At 36.7% G+C, this 19,089-nt stretch overlaps 1 protein-coding gene across 2 annotated transcripts in view; it reads left to right on the top strand.

Moving 5' to 3' along the window:
- The window catches only part of sbf2 (SET binding factor 2), a 132,160-nt gene that overhangs the window by 6,615 nt on the left and 106,456 nt on the right, over window positions 1-19,089 (top strand). For both annotated transcript variants that reach the window (XM_084107828.1, XM_084107827.1), the window contains exon 2: window positions 6,139-6,224. In XM_084107828.1, coding sequence (XP_083963954.1) covers window positions 6,139-6,224 — 86 coding nt within the window. The remainder of the gene's footprint in view (window positions 1-6,138; window positions 6,225-19,089) is intronic.

Below are 19,089 nucleotides of genomic sequence, written 5' to 3'. Positions count from 1 at the left end.
ATTAAACTTGCTGCAGTTAAAAGCAAATAAGGTAAACAATAAACACTTGATTTAGTCTTGTCCCGCTCAAATGAGCCAAGATCCGGGAGTAATGTGATATTCTCAGATCAAGTGTTCTCCTAATCATTCATAATAATGTCTTACTGAGCTCTGGTCTATCTTATTTGTGTGTTGCATTAGAAACCTTTCTTTTACTGGAGGAATATTTTATTAGTGTTTCTCTACTTTAACTTAAGTACAGGGTTTGTGTACACCGTCCACCACGAATATATATATATATTAAATATTTTATAAATACCGTGCTTCCCTCCCTCATGTCCCCCTGAGACGAGAGATTTCTGTTTTGTGTGTGTCTGGAAAAAACCCTCAGATGACGCAAAAATCGTCATTTAGCGTCATCTGAGGCTCTTTTGTCCAGAGGCGAGAGACTCCAGCCAGTAGTAGGAGCTTGTTCTGCATGTTTTCAACCCGCCCATAGGGGGATCTCACGATAAAACATCGTCTTTTCAGTTTCGAGTCAGCCTAGTCGCCTAGTTGTATCATTTCTTCCGATACTGCCCTCTGTAACTGGTAGGCGTGGCTTGGGAGTCGCCTCTTAGGGCAGCGAAGCAAGTGCATTCTGGGAGTTGTTGTCTTTCATCCACATGAGCCAAAAATACATTTTCTGGCTTTTCTCAGTCTAGAAGGCACCAACTTCTAAAATAATTTCACATTTCTACTACAGAAATTACCCAATTTAAATACACATTGTCCCACTCTTTATTGTCTTATTCATGTGTTTCATCTACAGTGTCAATAAGTGATGTGCTACGCATATACATACTACGATATACATGATATAGCAAAATCTCTAGCTAGACATCAGCGTCCAGCCCTATAACATATACTGTATTAATGTTTTCCCTAAATATTGAAATAAATGTTAATTTATTTTCAGAACATTTAGGCCTATGTTCTAACATTTTATATTGTGGTTTCCATTAATTCATTTTAGATCATTTATATTGGTCACACTCGACTGTAGATATCGGTATTGGCATCGGCCACTGACCAGAAACAGTGTTATTAATATATTGTGAATATTCTATACATCACCTATAAATACTGTTGGTAATGAGTTCCAGCTTAGGTGAAGTTAGCACAGATAACAGGTTGTGTCAGCAGAAAATGGATTTGCTCTAATGAATATGAAGCATGTTGTCCTTGATGTTCATACTGTTATTTTGTGTGTTTGCCCTGAACATTTTATTCTTCAGATTCTGAATAATAAACACAATATTTGTGTCCTTTGTTGGGGAATTATGTCTTTATGACTGACTATCATTAAAAGCTTCTTATCCAAAGCATCGTCCTGTGGGCACAGTCCTTCTTTTTAATGTCCATTTGTTATTGATATTCGCTTCCTGCTTTGATTTCCTTTCAAATGAAAGAGTCAATTCCTGGCAAAATCATAAATACGTGCAAAGTCTATGCTAACATTACGAGCGTAAATGAGTGCCTTGTGGTTGGAAATGACACTTTTAACGAACAGAGGAAATGTTTTGCTGCCACTGGACAGTGGAAAACTCAACTGGCAGACCACATAAATGTTTGAAGTTTATTACAAATAGCCTCATTTGAACACCTCTATCATTTTATGGATAGTAGGATGTTGATATCAGGACTGATTGCTTCATGGAAAGATAAGATGGTGGAATCAATTGGAATTGTCACGGAAGTGACACACACTTTGTTTTGGTTTCTTCAATAGGCTGTTTTGCCTAGATCATTTGGATTCGCCATTAAGATGTTTATCATTTCAGACAAAATGTACTTGATCAGAAAAAAAGGAATGCAAGTGTCTTCAATGTTCTTTAAAAATTGAAAAACAAAGATGATTGAATTTGTCAAATGATTTGACTGCTTTAAACGTCCATCTTTGTCCAGCTGGTGAAAGGTTATACTGATGAACTGTTGATGAACTTGGGTTGATCACATCTAGTTTCCTGATCCATGGAAATATCTGGAGTAGTTTGCATTGGATGACCTCTACCCCAACTCTCTGACATTGTTGACCATATTTCATTGTATGCTATTTTATTTGACCAGTTGTAATAAGAAGTCATAATATGATCATCAAGAAGAGCTTGATGATCTTTGATGCTGAACTGCTTTGCACCTTTGTTCAGAGCACCCCATGGCGAGGTTGAAATCAGACAGCCGATATAAATTACACTTATGTCATTTTGCTATTTGTTGTATTCGTTTCTGGCACATCAACCCTTTGGAAAACCCTATGAGTTACATTTCGCTCCCAACATTTATTTTTCAGTTCCACAGCTGCTCGGGTCTACTGGCTCTCTTCCTGGAATTTAGATGTTTTGACATCACAGATTTGGTAATCTTTCTTACCCTTTACCATGCAAATGATAGCATATTCCTTTGCATATCTTGTTTTTTGGACAGCAGTGTGACGGCCGATTGAGGGATGGCTCTGGGATTTCTGGAAAAACATGTACTTGTTTTGTGAAACAAAATATTTGCTTTACGTAAATGATATAGTGCAGATTGCAGAACCTGGGCATCAGAATTTTTCTAAAGCCTAGTACAGATGGGATGTGTTACGTTTCCCTTGCACACCTGTTTGATGAGCCAGTTTTAGGTTAGATGTTAGCGTGGTGGTGACGCAAAGAGACGTTGACTCCCAGTGTTCGGCTGTCTGTGCTTTCTGATTTATATAAAAATGTCTGGGCAGAAAGATGGATTAAAGTTTCCAGTGAACAAGTAAATTATAAGTCTGGAGTATCGTTTTGATAGCACAAATGAATGAACGTCAGAGCTTTTTGAGCGCTTGAAATGCGAAAGACTTTCCATCCATCCATCCATCCATCCATCCATCCATCCATCCATCCATCCATCCATCCATCCATCCATCCATCCATCCATCCATCCATCCATCCATCCATCCATCCATCCATCCATCCATCCATCCATCCATCCATCCATCCATCCATCCATCCATCGCCTACTGCTTGTAACAAAACTGCTTACCAAATTAATCATTGACTTTATAAATAAAAACGGACTTGCTCTATTTTTTATATCACAAGCATTGATATAAATGAGCATTGTGGTGGCAAGTGTTGCATGGGCAAGAAAATAAAAGTGGAATATGATATGAGTTTATTTTAGTTGTTTGTGTAAATGTGTCAGACTCCAGTTTTGGATACTGAATCACTGTTTTGTCTTTCCTCCAACGCAATGTAGAACCACACCTCACGACAAGGTTTGGATGTGCAAGTGTTTTCATGTCAGGACCAGATTTTACTCCATTAGCTGAGTTTGATGTTTGTGTCATGACTGTTGACTTCAGTTGTTTGAAATGTTCTTTAAACCAGTTTACACCATGACATATGGAGTGGAAAATCCCATTTGACAGTGTTTCTCACAGGATGTTGTTGAGAGTAGATACTTACTATCATGTGTTTCTGTTCTGTCGTGGGGTTCAGAATCAGGACACGGCAGTTACGTTTAATGTTAATGTCAGGTAGTGATGAACGACAAGGGAAATAAGAACCAATTAACATAGAATGTTCTGAAATGTGAGGATTTCTTAAGTGCTGATTGGCTGAGACCTGCCAGCTCAGATATGTATAACTACTCAACATCAAGGGGTGGTTGATCATGATTTCACTTTTCTAACTTTAGTTAGTGTGTAATGTTGCTGATTGAGCATAAACAACATCTGCAAAGTTACAATGCTCAAAGTTCAAAGCAAAGGGAGATATTTGCTTTTAAAGAAATTGCTTTTTAAGGACTACAACAAATGGCTGGTAGAGACTACATGACATTCCTCCCAGGTTAGTGACATCACTAACCCTACAATTTACATAAACCCCGGAACACGATTTATAGATTATCATGACAGAATATGCTAATCAATGACTAGAAGATAAGTACACATAAGCTACATAAATTCATCAACTAAAAGTGTCTGAAATTTCCAGTGCATATCTGTGGGAGATAAAAGGACACAAGCTCTTAAAGCTCCGCCCTCTGTGCCGGGAGTAGCAGCTCATTTGCATTTAAAGGAACAGACACAAAAACGGTGCGTTTTTGCTCACCCACAAAAATTGACAACTTTAACATGCTATATAAATTTTTTTTTGGGGTATTTTGAGCTAAAACTTCACATACACACTCTGGGGACATCAAAGACTTATTTTACATCTTGTGAAAAGGGCATTATACCACCCCTTTATGGCTACTGTGCTGCCCAATAGTGGACTTTACAGGGTGAGTTTCAAGTCACACAGACAGTATACGCAATAATACACAATGCTCGAGATTTATTAATCTTGAGTGACTGCTAGGCATGAATACAAAACAAGATGTGACCATTACAAGCCATTCTCATTATCGTGTCCATGAATTACAAACAGTTAAGGGTATAGCCTAGTTTACCCAAAACTGATAATTCTGTCAGATCATTTACTCATGTAATTTCAAATGACTGTTTTCTGTGTGAAACACAAAAGAAGATATTTAAAAATATATATTTCATATTTATAAAACAGACTTTCATTGGAGGGGGGGGGGAAAAGAAACTTTTTCAGCATCTTCTTTTATGTTCCAGAGGAAAAAAAACATACAGCTTTGGAATGACATGAGGGTGAGTAGCCTAAATGATGACAGAATTTACATTTTTAGATGAGATGATGTTTATGAAAACATTTCTTTTTATTTAAAAAAGTGTAAATTATTTATCACAACATTTAGGTGATTTGGGGTTAGACATTGCATGATTAGACATTTTGCAATTTAAATTATTGTAATTTTTTGGGTGTATTATATTCATATTATATTAATTATAAATACTTATATCCCTAATCCCTAATCCCTAATCTTTATATCCTTAAAGCATAATCTGGATTGGCAACTCAAGTGTTTGATGACATTGCAGGGTGTTACACTGTGAATCAGGGACCCTGTGAATCAGAACACAGCTTGTATCTTTCTGCACTGTCCACATAAACCCGAGAGGTGCTTAGTCTGTTTAGTGTAGCTCAAGCCCGTGTTTTGACTTTTAAAGCTATGATTTTATCTAGATGCATGTTGACTGTCAGCACTACTGTTTTCCAAGAAAAAAGCGGCATGTCTGTGTCAAAGAAATATATGATTGCATCAAAGAAAAAAAATGTTTTAACAGTTCACGCAAAATATCCCTCTAATTTAATTTCACATTAGGATTCAGTTTTCCTATTATACACAGTTACACACATTCACACATTTTGGCAAACATTCCTCCTAAGAGTCAAAATAAATTTTTTCATATTTCAACAGAGAGCAATTTTCCATTTTCAAGAGCAATATCTTTAAAGATGCCTGTCATTTGATCAGTCATTTAGTCCAAAAATGTGACAAACCATCAATACTTTTGTCCACTACAGATCTGGCCTGTTATGACATATTGTTAATGGTCTTTCCAAACTCACATTATGATAACTGTAAAGATCTCCATCATACCGTGACCCAGTATTTACTACAGGTTCCAATTCCCCGTTCCAGATATTATCAAAAACACAGTCGGTGATGCATTCCCCAGATAAGCATAATGAAGAATGATATCTTTCCCCATTTTTCTAGTATGAGTATTTGATAATAATGTCTTAACTCCATGTCTGTGTTAAGATATGAACCCTTCAGTTTGCTTTTAATCAGAAAAGCCCGGGTCACTTTGACCTCTTAGTCACCATTCCACTAAAATATGCTACATTATCTATTTTTGGTTCTCCACCAGTGGTATTTGTGTTCATAATGACCAGTATTGTCACATTACAATGTTTACACTAGTAAACGCTAATTGACGAAACCCTCTTGGCCCTGTGCACACAATGCTTTCTTTGTCAACAAAAAAATTGGGCCAGGAAAGACGCCAAAAAGACCAAAAGGAATGCATGAGGAGCGATTTTTGCCAGTTATAAAACCTGGAAATGCGATCACGTTTAATAACATTATTATGGTCAGGATTGTCCTGATATACCCCATACTACAGTTCCTGCTGCTTCGAAAATGTATTTTTCAAAAAAAGTGCTGAAATCGCACATCTTAGTAATGCCTTTTTTTCTAATACTCCCTGTCTTTTTTTTTTTTTTTTAGGATCTGGTGAAGGATGTGGCAAGATAATTCAGCGCTTCCCCAAAAAGGACTGGGATGGCACGGCATTTCCCCAGGGCGTGGAAATGGTAAGGAGTTGTTTCTGTTCTGTTTTCTGAAAACAGAAATCCAAAAGTAGACCCAGATCATTTATCCATGAACAGCTGCCTTCTGGAAGTAGCTAAATGGAAAAAAAAGCAGTGTATATATTCTACCTCGTTGTTTTTCCCAGTTGTTTTCAATGATAGATTGTCAGTTTTTTGCCATTGGTCAGTTTGCCCTCTTGATTTATTTGATCATTCTAAATAGAGTAAATATGACATTGCTGGAGAATATGAATTTGTTTTTGTAACTCTTTCCCTCTAAAAAGTTGCTGAAATCTGTGAATGCTTCTGCCCACGTCCTCGGAAACTCATGTGGTTCTGATATCAGCCTTTCCTTTTGTCAACAAATGCATAATCATTGTTTACTTAAAGGTTTATCCCAGTCGCCTCCATTTGCTCTAATTGGAGAATTCCTAGCCCATGTCCTGTCCATTTACTTAAATGGCGTGCAGAAGTGCTTCACTGTGCTTCAGTCCGATCTAATGCTCTGCACACTGGTCTGATTAACATACACAAATCAACTTAACTCAGGACCAAATATTTGCTTATCTGAGCTTGAGAAGTACACGCTGTACACCTCCAGAGTGGCAGTGGCTTTAAAGTTGACCTGATTTTTGAGGTGAGAAGCTTCCAAAGTCCTGCTCAAGCTGTAGGATTGCAGTCTGGTTGATTGTTGTTTACTTGTTGTTTACTTGTTTATCAAGACGTAATACGTAATTATTGACCTTTGCGAGACATCATTGGACTTGTGGTCTGCACATGCTACTTTTTTCATCCAGTGAATTATCACAACATTGTCCTTCTGAGAATGTATTCATTTATTAATAAAGATGATATTAATATAAACTAATATAAAATACACCTCATGATGACATTTGTTTTTAATATCTGAATTAAGATTCGTTTGGATGTTTTTTCAGGGGCATGAAGTCAAAAATGTCAAGGTGATGCAACTTATAATACATTTTAAAATAACTAATTAAAAGTCTGGAAAACTTTTGACTTCTGAAAGAAAAGAAAATGATCAAATGCTGTAACTAGCGTGCAGGATTTAAGCAAGGAATATTTAACTCTGGTCCGTTGAATTATTGCCGTTACACCTAGGGTCTGCATTATTTTCTAATAATTCAACCGGAGTCAATTATTCCGCTTATACTACGTTTACCACACACACAGAGAGAGAGAGAGAGAGAGAGAGAGAGAGAGAGAGAGAGAGAATAGCGAAACTGTAAGTTTATCTGCTTCAAGAACAGCGCCGTTGTTACCCCGCTAGTGAGAAATGTCATGTAGCTTTTAAGTTGCTAAACTATTTTACTTATTTTATTTCTTTTTGTGTGGCAAAAAACATGGAAATAATTTGGTCAGTGTCATTGTGGGTTTTGAAATCATTTGGCGAAGTGATTAAATAATTGCACACCTTAGAACATTCATCAACCAATCAGATTCAAGCATTCAACAGCCCTGTAGTGTATAATGTGATATAATACAGAAAACCCCTGCATAATCTCTTAAAATACCGGATAATTTGACCTTTTCATTACAAGGTTGTAAAATGTCATGTGGCCAGACTTCCCAAAATTATACGTATGAATTATAATTCATGATAAAAACTTTTGGGAAAATAATAATTAAGATGTGGATACTCGCATGTGTTCCAGGTGTAGGGAACCTGATGGATGCACCAAATGACATTTTTAGAGCCATTAAATTTAAGCTTGGCACATGTATTTTGGCACATCATGGACTCTCTTCTTTGTCATTGAACCAAACACAGACTGTTCTCCCTCTGCTTTTCTTGTTTTATCAGTCATTTAAGTGTTAGTGAATCAAATAAATATGCTTGGTTACACAATCTCCATGAATAACAATGGTATTATGATATGTGGCTTTGCATTTGATGTGGAAAGGGTTTGGGAATCATCAGATCTCTGGAGGGCATTGGCTATTGAAAGTGAGAAGAGGCTCATTGGTCACTGTGAATCTGTAGGGTCGTTCACTCATGTTGGCTGTTAACACTCACCTGCTGAGAGATGAAGCCATGATTCTAAAGTCACTATAATTGAACATTATTTACAGTCGGCTGAAATATCGGCTAAATGCAAATTCAATATCTTCAGCTGGGGGTTGAGTCTCTGGTCAGCCAACAGGTTACACAATCTGGGTCAATCCTTGACTTAGATGTTGTTTTTATCATCATAAATTCTTACTGACTTAAGTCTGTGATTCTAAGAGAACTTGATATTTTTCCCCTCTCCAGGAATGATGGTTGTTCCGTCTAACAGAGGCAGTGGAATTGAATTTTACTCAATTTCCGGGGTTTGAAATACTCCATTATTTGGTATAATGCAATGCAGGTCCTTTTCCTCAAGAACTGCTTGTATATCTGAAAACTTGTATTCAGTGGCACTGGAGACATTCCATAGGGATTTTATTCAGTACAGACTCAATGGCTTTATAGTTCCTGCAAGTTCAGGGAATGTCCTTCAGCAGTTGTAAAGTGTTTATTTTGAGGATCAGTGTTCTTTGTGTCAGCTTGGAAGGTTTGCCATTCACTGGATTTTTCTGTTTATTTGATGCACCATTTTTTTTGTAGAGATTGTTGTTGTAGATGTTGGAACCACCAAGTCTGGCACAGTAGATCATAACCTTTCAGTTGAAATCAGAAACCAAAATTTGTTTAGTAAATGTGAGAAAACTCTCCCTTATTAGTCACAATTATAGGGGCTTTTTATGTTCAGGTTTATCAACTTATCTCATTGCTGGGGAATAATATTGGTTGGTTCTTTGGTTCACTATATTGTAGGGCTGGGTTGACAATATTGATTAGGTTAAATGATTTTAATCGATCTAAATTTTTATGAACTGTCTTTTAGTCTGTGCTGTTTTCAGTTTCAACTTCACTAAACATTATTTGTAGAGTGCCTGGCTTCCAGTAATCCCAAGGAGTTTTGTCCTTTTTTACTTTTGATATGAAACAAAGTCTCAGCCTTCAAATTATGTCAGTTTCATCACAAAATTCAAACAATAAATACCATTTTGAAGCTGTACAATGTCTTTACTTCTATTTAGAGCACCAAGTAAACGGGAATGAACATCAGAGGGTATGTTGAAAGAAACGGCAAAAATGTTTCATGTTTTTCAGCCGTGGAAAGACGTCAGTAAAAAAGCTTATAAACAATGTCACAATTTACCTCAAGAAATCTATTCAATGTTCATAGCTGGATTACCTAGAAAAAATAACATTAGAGAGGAGCATTTTGCTAAATATAAGCACTATATATTCATTATATTTTTACTTAACTGTTCAGTGTGTTTATATATATATATATATATATATATATATATATATATATATATATATATATATATATATATATCAATTGAATTGAACATGTAGTAAGTATATCCAAATTTAATCGATATCAAATTTGATCAGGAGTTTATGAATTGGAATCAAATTGAGAAGTCTGTAAATTCCCATCCCTATTAGATGGTCTTCTCACCAAGCATTCCAGAATCTGCTTGCAACAAACTAGTGTGAAAACGTTTGAGTACCAATTTCCATAATTGAAACAATAACTAAATCTGTTATTTTTATTGGCGTATATAGCACTTATGTTTTTATCTTATAGTTAGTATTGTAGTTAATTATTCAAATGTAATGTATTCAGCATATTCAAATGTTATTAGTTGATTTATGTTTGATTAATTGAGGTCCTGTTTTGTTCCATTTTCTCATCTCGCGTATTGTTTCTGAGTAAGCGCTGTAGAACAACATTCATCAAACACATTCACATCTCTTTGAACACTGCAGGGACAGCACAGAGCATAGGTTGGGCGATTTATCGTATAAAAATAGACCAGAGATGCATGTATGTCATTGCTTGTTAGTCATTGGGTGTGCCAGTACTCCCAGCAGGCTGCAGAATCAAACCAAAAGAGTGTTTTGCTGGTCCGTGGCTTGAGTTCATCCACTCAGCATCATCTCCGAAGCATTCAGCAACATGTGGAGGACCCCCTCAGTATAGTTTTTGCTCCGTCAGTTTACTCAAACATATCAGTATGTGCACACGTTTTACTGATCTCCCTGCCCAATATGTTTCTTATGCTGCCTTGCGTAATTTTCGGCTGATTTATGTGGTTTAAGATTCTTTTACGGTGCTCATGTACACTTATAAATGGTCTTTTGATGCTTATGTGCAGTTGCCGTCAAGCATCTGTGCGTATAAATTTGCAGAGCACTCCGATATGTTGACTGTAAGGATAAAAAAAATATACATCAAATTGCACAGATGATCCTTTAGTCTAGTTGTGTGGGTTTTATGTAAAGCCATTTATTTCGAACGGATTGTTAAATAAGGAAAATAACAAACTCATAAAAGTGCATTGCTGGGGTTAAATGTCCTCAACATCCCCAGCACACTGAAATGAAATGGCCTCAGTCCCATCTTTGTAGTTTTAATGAATATTGTTTTTAACATACCAGCCAGGCAATTTGGATTTTCGTCTCGGTATGCAAATTATTATTATTTGCAGATTTCTACAGATTTCTTTTTCACTCTGGTTTCTTTTTCGGAACGGCAGAAATACTTTCTTTACCACAACAACCCCCAGCAAACTAAATAGCTACAGATGAGGAATGTTCCAAGTATAAAAGGATAGAAAAACACCCCATCGTGTTTACAGCTCTTGTTCCAAAGGTGTTTTCAATCTTGGAGGAAGTTCGCCAGCTATTCTCCTTGCGTGCCATTTTTAACCCCGTCTCGCATGAAAGTTCAGCTTTTTTCATGCAAATTCAGTCATTGCTTACTGCTTAGATCACACTGGAAATACAGGGAACAGGGGGAGCAGATTGAGGAGACATTAAACGTCCCGTCTAAAGATGGTCTACAACTAGGGCAATGCTATTAAGAAGGAAGAGCCAGGCAAAGCATAAACCATGACTGGCTGGATTAGTTATAGATCTCACATAGTTCAGACAGATGTTCTCTGATTGCCTTTTAAACTGTTCAAGATTTCAAATTAATTAGGAAGGCTTATTAACCTACAGTGTACTTTGAATTGAAAACATCATGTCCCTTAATCAGTAACACGTATATTCACCCATTATTTATTTATTTTTTCTATCAACCCTTAGCTTGTTGTTAAATGTTTCAGAGTTCATTATATACAGTGGTGTCAAGAAGTATTGGGACATTTGCATTATGACATTACATAATATCAAACTAAGTGGCATTTATTTTAGAGAGAGATTATTGTTAAGCAAAACATTTCACAACAAATGTTTGTTAGGTTTCAAATACTAAAATGCTTGATGTACTGTTCAAAGTGAAGACGATTGACATTTCTTCTTGTCAGAAGTTATAGTGACTTCATACATCACCTAAAAATGAGCTGGACGTCAATTGTTTGACAGTCACAAAGTTCGTTTGGAGTATAAGTTCTCGCATCACCTGGCTCAACAGTAGATTTTTACTTTATTTTTTTTATTATTATTTACAGATTTTTACATTGTGTTTTGTAACATTATGTTATGTTATTGTGGAGCCCTGGTGTTTTGTTCGCAGATGCTTCTTGTTTTTATATTCTATTATTACAGTATAAAACCATGACAGTCCTCTAATCTGAATTTATATGAGGAGGTGCGGAAGTATTTCTGTCATTTCGCCTGGAGTGAGGAACGAGGTTTTGCATGTCAAAGTGTCAGTGTTTTCTCGCTCAGAGCGAGGTTTCTCGCGCCAATGGGAAGGAAATGGAAACCCAGACCTGGAGTGATTACAGAATGCTTTAAGCTGGAAAATATTGTGATATTTAACATGAGACAATTTTTCAAGGACACAATATGGTTTGCTTTTGCTATACTTGACATTCAGCGTTGTGGCGTACCAGGAATGCAAAAACCTGCAGGCAAGATGATGTTCAGTACGACGGCACTCCTGCTCAAGTGTCCAAATTGTTTCAGAACAAACACGGATCCAATTTAGAAAGGTGTATTCATTCAAATTAAGTGTTCATTCTGTTCTGTAGATTAAATAGGTGTTGCTCAATAATTATATTGTGGTTTGACTGTGATCATGGTAATGTTTGTTTGGAATCTGATGGTTTTGAGCGTAACAAATTGTTGTTGCAACATGAATTTACTCTCAGAACCTCAAACAGAGGAAAGTTGACATGCTTCACAGATAGTTAAGGAATAACTGGCATTGTTTCATGGTTTTTTTCTCTTTGATCTCGGTGGGCTGCAGATTATGTAGTAATCAATAAAATCACAACTTTAGTATGTTGACTCACGAATGTTTAACTCACAGACAAGCATGTACTTACAGTACTTGAGTCTGCAGCTATATTAGTCACATTATAAGGGCTGAATAGTCCCGTTCATTCCTCTGTGACTCAAGTTCAATGCTGAATGTCAGGGTCACTTGATTGCAAGCAAGCCACAGTGTGTCCTCACATAAAATGGCTCCTGTTAAACACGGAAATGTTTAACATATTGAAAACGTGTTTTTGTAGACCAGAAATGCATTTATATAGAACACAATGTTTCTTTTGTTTTGTTTTGTTTTGTTCTTTTATTTTTAGGCTTTTTACCCTTTTGTAGGACATAAAAATGTAGACAGGGCAGGTCGTACTCAAACCTGGGTCATCGTAAACCTAAGGTTTGAGCTCTTGTATGTCCAGAGCATCATGTGCACAGTCCACTGCCACAGCTGCATTTTCTTATGGGCTTTATCTGTAACAGGTCCATTTGATTGGATTCCTGATGGTCTCATGGGTTTGTGTGATTTTTCAAATGTCAAAGCAGATTGGGTGTTCTCTGTGCTGGTCTTTCGCGTGAGACCTTTCAGTTTGCAAACGAGCTGAATTTATGACAGTGCCGATGGCCTGTGTTCAGATGCATCCCTGAGAGGTTTATGTCGGAGATGACCTTTGATAGTGATTAAACTGGATGTTATAAATAAGTAAGTTGTAGATGATGTACAGTAGTCATATGGAGCCTTTTGTTCATTCATGTTTTTTTTGCTCTGTTATTGTTCTTGAAGCAATGAGGGCTTAAAACAAACAGTAGACAAGTAACAGAATCAAACCTCTATGATCATGAGATTTAACAATGAGTACTGAACTAGAGTTGGGGGATTATGTTAAATATTTTCAATCTGTTCAATATTATTTTTGTTAATGTGCTTTTAATGCACTTTTCATTTGGCCACAAGACTGTGCCTGAGGACAGTTCCCTGCCTTTTCCTCATGTCACGACTTGCAAGAAAGAGAGCACGAAGACTCTTTAAACAGTTCCTCTGTTTTGATCTTTAGTAGCGAAAAATAAGGAGGAGAGAAGGTTGATGAATTTTTTCAAAACAGTAATTTGTTTCCATGAAAACAATTATAATAATAGAAATCCCCACATTCATGTACCCTAGCCATGTGAGCTGCGAGCCCAGTGCTGACAATAAATACAAATAAACCGTTTGTAATATTAGGCTAACTTACCCTATTTATTCATGAAATAAAAAAATAATCACTGTCAGGATAGATTTTAAAGTTAAATTACACAAACAAGCAAGCGGTTTATTTTTAAAATCATATTAACATGAAGTAGCCTATGCATTTGGTGAATGCTTCTCTACCATTTACATGTATTCAAAATGTGACCCTTGCAAACAGTTTTTTTTTTTTTTTTTTTAAGCTTGGCTCCTGAACTGGCTGATGTTGAGTATCACTTTTTCAAGTGGTCGATAAACATTGCCATTAGTTGGATTTAATTGAGCATCTCAAGGCTGTGCATGTGTTTCTTCTTCTGATAATGTTACTCTTTTACCTCTTTGTCACTGTCACCAAGATCGCTTGCCATTAACCTCTGTCTCAGGAGATATTTGTTCTTGCAGATATCTTCATTCCCTGGCACGCATGGAGGCTTTTGCTTTAGGGCCAGAGTGATGGACTAAAATGTTCCTGTTAAACTAACAACAAGTCCCATTCATCTAACCTCCTACGAAAGTACGAGCCATTTTGGCAACACTCACTGCATGAGCATTGCCTTCCCCAGAATACTGGGACTGAGGCGGACATAGACCCTTGGCACCTCCTGAAGCCAGTTGGCCTTATTGCTCCTCGCTGCAATGCTTGTTTTATGTCTCCAGCAAATAAACCCAGAATCATCTGCTTTATTTCTACTGACTGCATCAAATGGATTATGTCCCTCATCTTGTAAGCCTGAAGAAACACATACTTCCTCTATGTAACGTTAGTCTCGTGGAAGAAAAAAAAAATGTTTTTGTTATTTAAAACATCTGGTTCTATACATCGTAAGACATGTTGCCTGATTTATTTTACATTGGAGAACATAATAACACTAGTGGTTTAACCTGAAATATTATTTATTTGTATAAAGTGCCATTCGAAAGTTCAGCTAGTATTAATGTATTTAGTATTTTTTAAAGAAGTCTCCTTATGCTCACCAAGGATAGTTTTATTTGAGCTAAAAATATTAATAAAAACAGTAACATTGTGAAATATTATTACAATTTAGAATAACTGTTTTCTAATTGTAATTTATTCCTGTGATGCAAAGCTGTATTTTCAGCATCATTACTCCAGTCTTCAGTGTCACAAGATCCTTCAGAAATCATTCTAATATGCTGATTTGCTGCTCAAGAAACATTTTATATTTATTGTCAATGTTGAAAACAGTTGTGCTGCTTAATTTTTTTGTGAAAACCGTGTTATGTTTTTTTTTCAGGATTATTTATTGAATATATAGATCCAAAGAACAGCGTTTATTTGAAATATATAGTATTTGCGACTGTTAAAAGTTCTTACTTTCACTTTTGATCAATTTAATGCGGAATAAAACAAATAATTTCTTTCAAAATAAAAAATGTATTTACTCTATAATATACTCTTTATATATACATAGAGAGAGAGAGAGAGCTCAATGAGACATGCCTTCTGACACAACTGAAATGTTCTGTGGTCACTAATGTTTGCATGTTTGCGACAACTATGTACTGATGAAATAAAAAATTCCTTGTCGGAGCCCGACATCCTATAATGAAGGAATGTGACCTCCCACAAAGGGGGGGATCGTAACCGTTTGTGTCATCTATCTCATCTGTTGCTCTGACTTTTTGAACTTCTCTTCCCTTTCCTCCAAATCCCTGTTGTAATCTGGAATGTGCTTCGTACTTCCGGGAAGGACGCATAAAGTATTTAGAAAATGTGTAAATAGTTGTAGTTTGGTCTGTTGTCTACTGTATAGGCACTTTTGGAGATTGTATATTGTATATATAACTGCAGATATTTCACTATTTTATAAATTGAAGGCTGGTTGTGGCATTAGGCAGGTATTGCACGTGCTAAGATTTAAGGATATGAAGTGCATGATTAATGATTTCACCAACTCAATTTGCTCTGCTGGTTTCCGGTTGTGTCACCGGGGCAAATGTGCGAATGGCTGAAGCTCACGTCTCACAGTACTTTTTTTAAGTCAGTATTTGTAAAACAAAGGGGGGCAAAACAAAACAATCCGAATCCCAGCATGCGTCCAAATTTTGGACCAAAAAAAAAGAAAAGATGTGTTTGTCAGGAAGATCTTTTCATGAGTAATCACCTTGTGAACTGCAGGAAAAGCATCATCAAGAGCTAGTCATAGGTGAGATTTGCCACACGGTCGGTCCGGCACTATCCAGGGCTTTCCTGTGGGTCTGTGTGCAGAAGGAAGCTTAAAGCCAGAAAAAAATTATTTGTATAATTTTTTTTTCTTTTTTTAAGAAAATTCATGAGATTGCCAGAATATTTGGGTGCTGATTTAATGGAAACATTTAGACTTGTTTTGACTAATAAATATGAAAAGGAAATGTATGACAGTGTACAGTGCACACAGGACCTCTGAGAGCTATGTGGCCCCTTGAATTGATTAGTATCTGCAGTTCCTGGCAGAGGGCAGACAAAGCATGATAAAACAAAGGACCAGGGAGCTGAGCCATACTCCGAGAGCTTTGTTATTTCCTGCTGTCTCTGTTCATCTCGGCTACCAAAGGAAAACCTGCTAACAAAGGACCCGTAGCAGTCCCACAAGTTCAAAAGCATTCAATGAGATCCCAGCATTTAACAAGATAAAGATGCTCACAAATAAAAGCACTTTGGCTCGGCCTGAGTGGCTTGAGTGCTCCGGATTGTCTGGTGTGCCCGTAATGTCTAATTCTCTCTGGGGGACCAACTTGGTTTAACATCATTCAGACAGAACAGGAAAAAATTGCTGACTTCTACCAAGACAATTCCTGCTTATTCAAGTTTCTGGCTAAGGGGAAGGTAATTAAGGGTCTGAGCTGGTCTTAAAGGTTACAGATCTCAGGTATGGACCACATGTGGATTGGTGGGAAATCACAAGGGGTTGAGAGGGGGTCTTACCCCACTAATTAAGTCCTCCCAAATGAAGTCAAAACAAGAGGTTGGGGGTTTAAAAAATTAAAACCAGTTTAATTATATGTATGCAAGGAACATTTCAACTGCATTGTCAAATGTTTTAGTAACAATAAATGTTTAGATCAAATACTTAGTCAGACTTGGTCGTTGTTGCCTGCTGACGCCGAAGATGCTTGTCAACAGAAGTCACCTTAGGAGCAATAATAGGCTGCATGGGTGCTTTTTGTTGAGTGCAACTAAAAGTCTTTAGTGGATGTTTGGATACAGATACTTTGGGTTCTGTGACACAAACTTTAAAGAAACTAAAAAAAAAAAACTAATAAAAAAAAAGTCTTACTATTCAGTGTGTAAACTGGATAGCTACCATGATCCTCTGTCAACATTTTTCATGAGTGAATGCTTGACCCCACACTGCCCCAATGGGGTTGTCTTTTAGTGCAATTAGGGAACCTTGAGTCTCTTTGGATAAAAAGCATCCTCTAAAACCAAGCAATCAGGTAACCCTGACACACTGTTTGACTGTATATGTACATTTCTGTTCAACAGTGTTTGCTCCCTTAACTCTGTGAATTTATCCCCCCTCTCCTGAGAGTTGGTTTCTCCATTCCGTACGGAAGTACCTCTGTGAACGTTATTGACTCTGACGTGGTTAAGTGGCCACCAATTATGTTGGCCCACTCTCTGCTGGCTGTGCCATATCCTTCCCTCCAGAAATGGTGAGCAGACCTGGGAAACTGTTTATGCATTTGACACCAAATAAACCAAATAAATGCCAAATGCATGATGATCAATGAAAGAAAAACAGTCAAGCCAAACAACAAAACAAAACCAAACAAAAACAGCAAAACATAACCAAACAAAGAACAGAACAAAACCAAATCAAACAACCAAACTGAACCAAAAAACAAAACGAAACTAAGATAGCCATCAGATGTGTGGCTATACCTGTAAGATAATGCAAACAAAAGTGATCAAGCCAAAACAACAAAACAAAACAAAAAATAACAGCAAAACAGAACAAAACCAAACACTGAACAAAATAATAACAAAATAATAATCAAACAACAAAACAAGAAAGCAATCTGACTATACCTGTACTACAGAGATGGGATTATTCCATATTTATATGGATTTCTGTATTTTCTGCCCTGAAAAGTATGATCCATGTGAATTGTGTACATCCAAGAAAAAATCGAACCTTTCATTAAAGTAAAATAATTGAAAGTGGGGGGGAAATCACATGTTTTTCTCCAAAACACGGTGGCCACATTTATTTGCACCCCTTGAATTTTTTACAGGTAAAATATCTCTGAAGTATATTCCCATTAATGTTTATTCCACAAAATCCCCATTTTGACCATCGGGGCAATAATTAAGAAGTTCCAATCAACTAAAGATGTTACGAATCTGCCAGGTAGAGGACGTGTGTCTATATTGTCTTTATTCCCGGTGAGGAAGAAAGTTTGAGTGGCCAAAGACTCTCCAAGGATCACAGATGGAGAATTGCAGCGATTACTTGAGTCTTGGGGGTCAGAAAACCAAAAAAAAATATTTTGGAGAAAAGCATTTATTTCATAATGTGATTTACCCCCCACTTTCAATTCTTTTACTTCAATGAAAGGTTAGATTTTTGTGAATTTTTTAATGTAAGATCAAAAGGATAAACAATGCCGTTTTTTTTTTTTTTTTACAGACATTTTTGATCATATTTACCAGGGGTGCCATGAATTCTGACCACAACTGTAAATAATTAATACATTTATTTAATGTATATTAGCCAGGGTCCAAATCGCCAAATGCGAGTAAAAATCTAAATTGAAACTGTTACTCAGCGTTACTTTTTTTTAATGAATTTTGACAATGCATGGCGGTGAGAATGTGATATGGCTTAATGCGATCATCAAATCGCAACGGTTGTGATGTAATATAGCCTGACTAATGTGCTGAATGTTTCAGAGTACTGGAAGTGTAAGTAGTGTTTTCAGTTTCGATTCACAGTAAATGCTACTCTGCATGTGCTGTATTTGAGTCGCTTATAATTTGCATTTGGAAACGCAACATTCGTCATGGGAATTGTTTATAAATCTGTTGTTGTCAACAAAGAGAAGTGATAAAGGTGAAGGATTTCTTTCTGTTTTGAATTCTAGCTGATCACATGGCTGACACTAATGCCATGTAGCAGTCTTGCACGTCAAGGTGTTCTTGTGCAACCAGTTGATCCTTGTAAAATCCTTGCCATCGTCATCAGTATGACATCTATAGTAAACGTGTAAGTCCATAAATTCCTGTGTAATGAACAGCCATTGTGTTGTGAATAAAGGAAACCCTCCCTTCATTCAAAAGCAGGGCCATTTTCGCCTTCCTGCTGAGAGTGAAGAGTGTCTGACTCACGTGACTCCAACCTGCAGCGTGGAGCTGTTGTTTA

This window comes from Abramis brama (assembly GCF_963993115.1).
Source record: "Abramis brama genome assembly, chromosome: 3".
Classification (NCBI taxonomy): Eukaryota; Metazoa; Chordata; class Actinopteri; order Cypriniformes; family Leuciscidae; genus Abramis; species Abramis brama.
The sequence above is the reverse complement of the archived record's forward strand: the minus strand, read 5'-3'. Positions and strand labels throughout refer to the sequence as shown.